The 5,094-nt window shown below is 32.7% G+C and overlaps 1 protein-coding gene across 1 annotated transcript; it reads right to left on the bottom strand.

Moving 5' to 3' along the window:
• Window positions 1–892: 892 nt before the first annotated feature.
• On the bottom strand, window positions 893–4,164 carry LOC108748646 (maternal embryonic leucine zipper kinase-like). The gene is made up of 12 exons (XM_018486908.1): window positions 4,021–4,164; window positions 3,755–3,905; window positions 3,572–3,681; window positions 3,327–3,480; window positions 3,147–3,253; window positions 2,917–3,084; window positions 2,635–2,832; window positions 2,350–2,560; window positions 1,687–1,753; window positions 1,471–1,621; window positions 1,280–1,383; window positions 893–1,210 (listed from the first exon to the last, which is right to left on the bottom strand). The coding sequence occupies exons 1-12, from the start codon at window positions 4,162–4,164 to the stop codon at window positions 937–939; spliced, it is 1,839 nt and encodes a 612-aa protein (XP_018342410.1). The 3' UTR covers window positions 893–936.
• Between the last annotated feature and the right edge of the window lie 930 nt (window positions 4,165–5,094).

The following is a 5,094-nucleotide window of genomic DNA, read 5'->3' as shown; positions in this document are numbered from 1 at the left end:
GCGCGAGAGGTATACCTGTCTACGTACCTACGCGCGGGGAAGAACCAGCGATTATTGAGCGGGCAAAGATAAAAGGTCGGTTTCGTCTTCCCATAAAGCGAAAGTGAAGTAAACGTGCGGCACCACTTTATGCTGATCGATTTGTGGTGATTTTATATCTTCGCCTGTCTATAGTTCTATACCGACCAGTGGCGGAGTCTGCGGACCGGTTCAAACGGGCCGCGATACTTTATATCTGCGGTATAAACGCGAAATTGAGCTTTACATATTCCGGACAGAAAGGGGCAAGGAGCACTCAAAGTGTTCGCACAAGAAATTTCTTTGTGCTGTCCATAGAACAGTTGATCTGGTCGGAACATTCTTGGGATCAATATTGATGTTACATGAAAGAAAACAATGGAAAAAAACAATAAATATAATATTTACTTCTGATATGAAAATTTGTCGAAGAATGATATTATAATATATCTTTCATTACAACGAATCAATCATATTTTAATAAATATTTTAATTTTGGATATGAAAATAAAGAGATGTATGTATATATATATATATATATAGGAGCAATAATAATTTTATTATATCACGTAAATACTACTATATTACATTATAATTTTACTTACATTACTCATATCTTCAAACAAAATATATTTATAGATCTTTGCAGATCTGTTTCTTATTTTACCTCTTTAACGAAAATAAATGTACATTACAAGCAAAATAATCTCTTTTTAAGTTAAACATTTTAATAGATTTAAGAATTGCATACGTTTAAGTCTTATACTATTTGTGTTGCACATAACGTCGATGTTTTTCTTATAAAATATTAATATTATATAATTATTAAGTCAAGACATTCGCGTCTCTCAGGCAATTAGATTAAGAGCCCCTGTATCGAGAAATCTACATCGTAGATATATTTATAAGAATAACATTTTAAATAGGACACTTAGATTCAGAAGAAAGTTTAGAATCTGTGGAAATATCTTCTGCAGTAAGAGCAAGAATTTCCTCACACACGCGTTTATAAACCCATGCATCACCCTTTAATCTTTTCCGACGAATACCGACTAATCGTTTACCGCTTGGATCGATTTCCAAGAGACAGACTTCCAATTCGAAGGAACAGGAATTCTGTGAGGAAATCGATTTCGACGAGTTTGTCTTATCTTCCGAAAAGGACTCTTCAGTTTCCCCTTGCAAAATGAATCTGTGACGATATATGTTTTTAAAAACACAAGGGTATAAAAAATAGTATTCAGAATAAAATTATAATTACCCTTTCTGACGACACATTATACCCTTTTGTCGAAGAGCTCTTCGTAATTTCGAGAGGACATGTTTCGGACAACCGCTGCATGTTGCAGATACATTAGAAAGACCCTTCAATAATAAAATAAAATTTATCGCCACTTGCAAAACAGAAATTTTTTCTAATATTTTCATACATAATTTAAGTATAAAACATACCTTCCCTGATAATATATTTGGTTCATCGGGATCGGTGTTTTCGTTCTTTACTCGCCTTTTCGGTGTGAGAACACATCTTACCCGATTCAATCCTCTCTCTAAGCCCATCATAACTTTTCTTGCACTACCAGGTGTAGATATTTGAGAAATTCTAAAAATATTGTGTTTTTGAATATCATATTTGTTGTATTACTTTCACATTACTCATAAGCTTACTTAGAATCTGGTGTTGAGGATTGCGTTGGAGTAGCTGATCTATTTTCAGGTAGTTTCTTTGCCGGAACTGTATTAATATAAAAAGCCAAATTAAAAGTATAATTTTAATATTATTTATGTATAATTAACATATAATTATATATATAGATATTACTAAAAAGTTTAATACTTTTCTGAGTGATGAGGATTCAAATGCTTGAGGAAGAGAATAATGTATCTTCTAAAGGATTTTAGTGAAGGATTCTTGTACACGAAAAGTCTTAAGTCTAAATTGCGTTTGTTAGCAAGTCATTGCTCTTCTCTAGGTAATTATCTACTTTTCGCGCGACTACTGTAATTTATCGCAGTCGGAAACTTTCATTAAAGTTTCTAATTAGATGGTGCTAGCATCACCTAATTAGAAATAAACTTTAGAAAATGTACTGTGGAACTAACTTAACTGCGGCCGCCACGCGTTTAATAAACAGTTGCATGTACAAAGCATATAAAAAATTAAATGCACAAAAACATAAAAATCAACATATTTGGAAATATTTAAAAAATTCTTAAAGATAAAATAATAATAATATTTCAATAAAAATTAAAATGTTTCCATGTTTATAAAAAACGATAAATAGTAAAAAGATTGGAATATTGGATAGTAGAGAGTGATCAAATATTTACCGGGCGATGATACATCATCATAATCTCTGCTTCGTAATCTTTTTCTTGTCGACATATACGGTTCTACGAAGTTATCTTCATTTTTTTTAGGCAAAACATTGTAAGTGACATCAATCTTTGTAGGTTGGTCATTGTTTCTGTTCCTTGGAGAATGCTCGAGTTTAGTTATAAAATTGTTAGCTATTTCACATTGTGGAAAAGTTTTGCTATTCTACAAAATAAAAATTATACAATTAAATACATCAATCTTACATTGAATAATGATTTTTTTTTTTACTTTTTTACCATTTCTTGCTTAAGATGAGATCTTGTTATAGGCGCTATTTTCAATGAAAGTCCACGTAATTTTCTGTCAAGCAACAACAAATATGTAGCCGTTCTGTAATCGGTTCTATCACTCTGCACAAGTTTTTTCCATATATCTGTACTATTCCCACCACAAATGGCTGACATAGTATTCAATACTTCATTATCTTTTTCAAACTAAATATTTACATGGAAAAAAAGGATTTCATATAAAATATCTAAAATACAAAAAGTCAATTTCTCTGCAATAAAAATTCTTACTTCTGTTCTGTGAATGAATGATACAGACTTCAGAGAATTTCCAGTAATCCATGGGTGACGACATAATTCGTGAATAGTGATTCTTTTTACTGGATCGATTTGTAACATTGATTTGATTAGCATTTTACTATTATTAGATAACCAATATGGTTCCTCATACTTGCCACTCTAAAATAAATATAATTTATACATTTGTGTCATAATATGCAGATAACAATTATAAAACTTACAAGTATTTTTTTATATAAATTCTCTAAATTATTGTCATCAAAAGGCAAAAAGCCACATAGTAAAGCATAAAGAAGGACCCCCATGCTCCAGATATCTACTTCTGAGCCTGCAAAGAAAAATTTTCAATTTAAATATTAAATTACAGTGAAATATCAAAAGCATTTTAAAAGCTTAATTACCTAAATATTTCTTTCCCATTATGAGCTCTGGGGCAGCATACGTAGGAGAACCGCAAGAGGTATATAAATGTGCCTGAATTCCCATCTTGGGTTTTGCGCATAGCCCAAAGTCAATTAACTTTAAATTCTCATCTTTATCCAGTAAAACATTTTCCTGTTAAATAAGAAAATAAATTATCTTATTCTCAAAACACTCTTAGAAGTCTTCCTAGGATAAATATGTATTGTAAAAAAAAAATGTTTACAGGCTTTAAATCTCTATGAGCATATCCTAAACTATGCATATATGCAACGGCAGACACTATCTGATAAAAAAATTTACGGGAGTCAGATTCTGACAACTTGTTCTTTTCAACTGGAACAAATACAATAGTCATTAATATTCAGATTGTCTAGATAAGATTCTTTATGTCATAACTTAAACTTACCTATATGATCAAACAGTTCTCCACCAGAACAATATTCCATAACCATGAAGTAATGACTCTCTGTCTCTATCACTTGATATAGTCTACAAATGTGTTGATGCAAGAGTGTTTTAAGTGCTTCTACTTCGACCTTCACTCTTGGTAAATCTTCCTAGAATAATTACATAATACACATATTTTAAGACAGAATATGAAAAAAAATATTGACAGACAAAGTTACAATAAACATTCCCTTTTTTTAAAATAAATATTGAGACTTTGCTTACGCCTAATGCAGTCTTCTCCATAATCTTGATGGCAACTTTTTCGCCGGTAGCGACATGAGTCGCAAGTTTCACTTTGGCGAAGCCGCCGCTACCGATCGTCTTCTCCAGATCGTATAATCCTTTCAGGGCGGCGTATCGCACCATCGTCAGGTCCGGCACAAAAAGTGTGAATCGTAAATGCCGGAAAAGTGTCGCGGTCCCGCCTCGATTGTCGCATTAATTTTCAAACCTGATTCTGGTGGTTCCGTAACGTAAACAACTTTTGACGGCCAATCAACACCTTGCTCGGCCGTTTCCCGTTATCAGTGCTGCTATGCGCAAACACAGAATGCGCAATCGCTAAAAATAACTATACTATTATGCTTAGGGAAATGATAAGATAGATCTCCTTCAACGTCATTTACTGGTTATGTGAATATTAAACGCGGAATAGGAAGGAAACTTCCTTAACAAGCGCCAATAGCTAATCTCTTTCTTATTAGATACAGAAAGAAATCTGAGAGAATAAGAAATTTTAGTAATATGGAATTATACGATAAAACATTGAAAATATGTACGATAACACAAATTTTTCTAAATCAATGTTAATGAAATATTAATAAAGAAGAAATACTAACAACAATTAAATTATGGGGATTAGGATCCCCTTAATGCGACTCTCGGAGCGATTCGTATTACAGCCGTCTCCCTTCAAGGTTGCCGAACGAATGCCAAAGTCATGACGTAGTTAACCACCGCGCCGCGCGGCGCGGCACGCTCCCCCTCGCTATTCGTCCCCCACCCCCCGCCGTTCGCAGTTCGAATACGCAACTGTCGCGTATGAAAAATTATTCAATTGTTCATATTTTATATGATTTTAACAAACAGGTATCGTCGTACATTTCGCGTTTTGCTTTGTGCCATCTCTGCCATTTGTTCAATCCTATATTACTTGCGTGATTCTTTTAATACGTAATTAATAATTAATTATTCACGTGAGATATTTTTGATATTCCAATATTATGTCTCAATTTTCATTATTCTTTTTAACGATTCATACTTAAATATAGATTGATAAAATATTCTATATATTCT

The sequence above is a fragment of the Trachymyrmex septentrionalis genome, unplaced genomic scaffold, assembly GCF_001594115.1.
Source record: "Trachymyrmex septentrionalis isolate Tsep2-gDNA-1 unplaced genomic scaffold, Tsep1.0 scaffold24, whole genome shotgun sequence".
NCBI classification, from domain to species: domain Eukaryota; kingdom Metazoa; phylum Arthropoda; class Insecta; order Hymenoptera; family Formicidae; genus Trachymyrmex; species Trachymyrmex septentrionalis.
Note: the sequence above shows the minus strand (reverse complement) of the source record. Positions and strands in the feature narration are given on the sequence as shown.

What these genes read in the sequence shown, in the direction of transcription:
- LOC108748646 (XM_018486908.1), bottom strand. Translation starts at nt 4,164, where the DNA reads ATGGTGCGATACGCCGCCCTGAAAGGATTATACGATCTGGAGAAGACG. An exon ending in CAAATATATTATCAGGGAAG is followed by an intron (nt 1,384 to 1,470) that starts GTATGTTTTATA and finishes TTATTATTGAAG; the next exon opens with GGTCTTTCTAATGTATCTGC. An exon ending in ATAATGTGTCGTCAGAAAGG is followed by an intron (nt 1,211 to 1,279) that starts GTAATTATAATT and finishes ATATCGTCACAG; the next exon opens with ATTCATTTTGCAAGGGGAAA.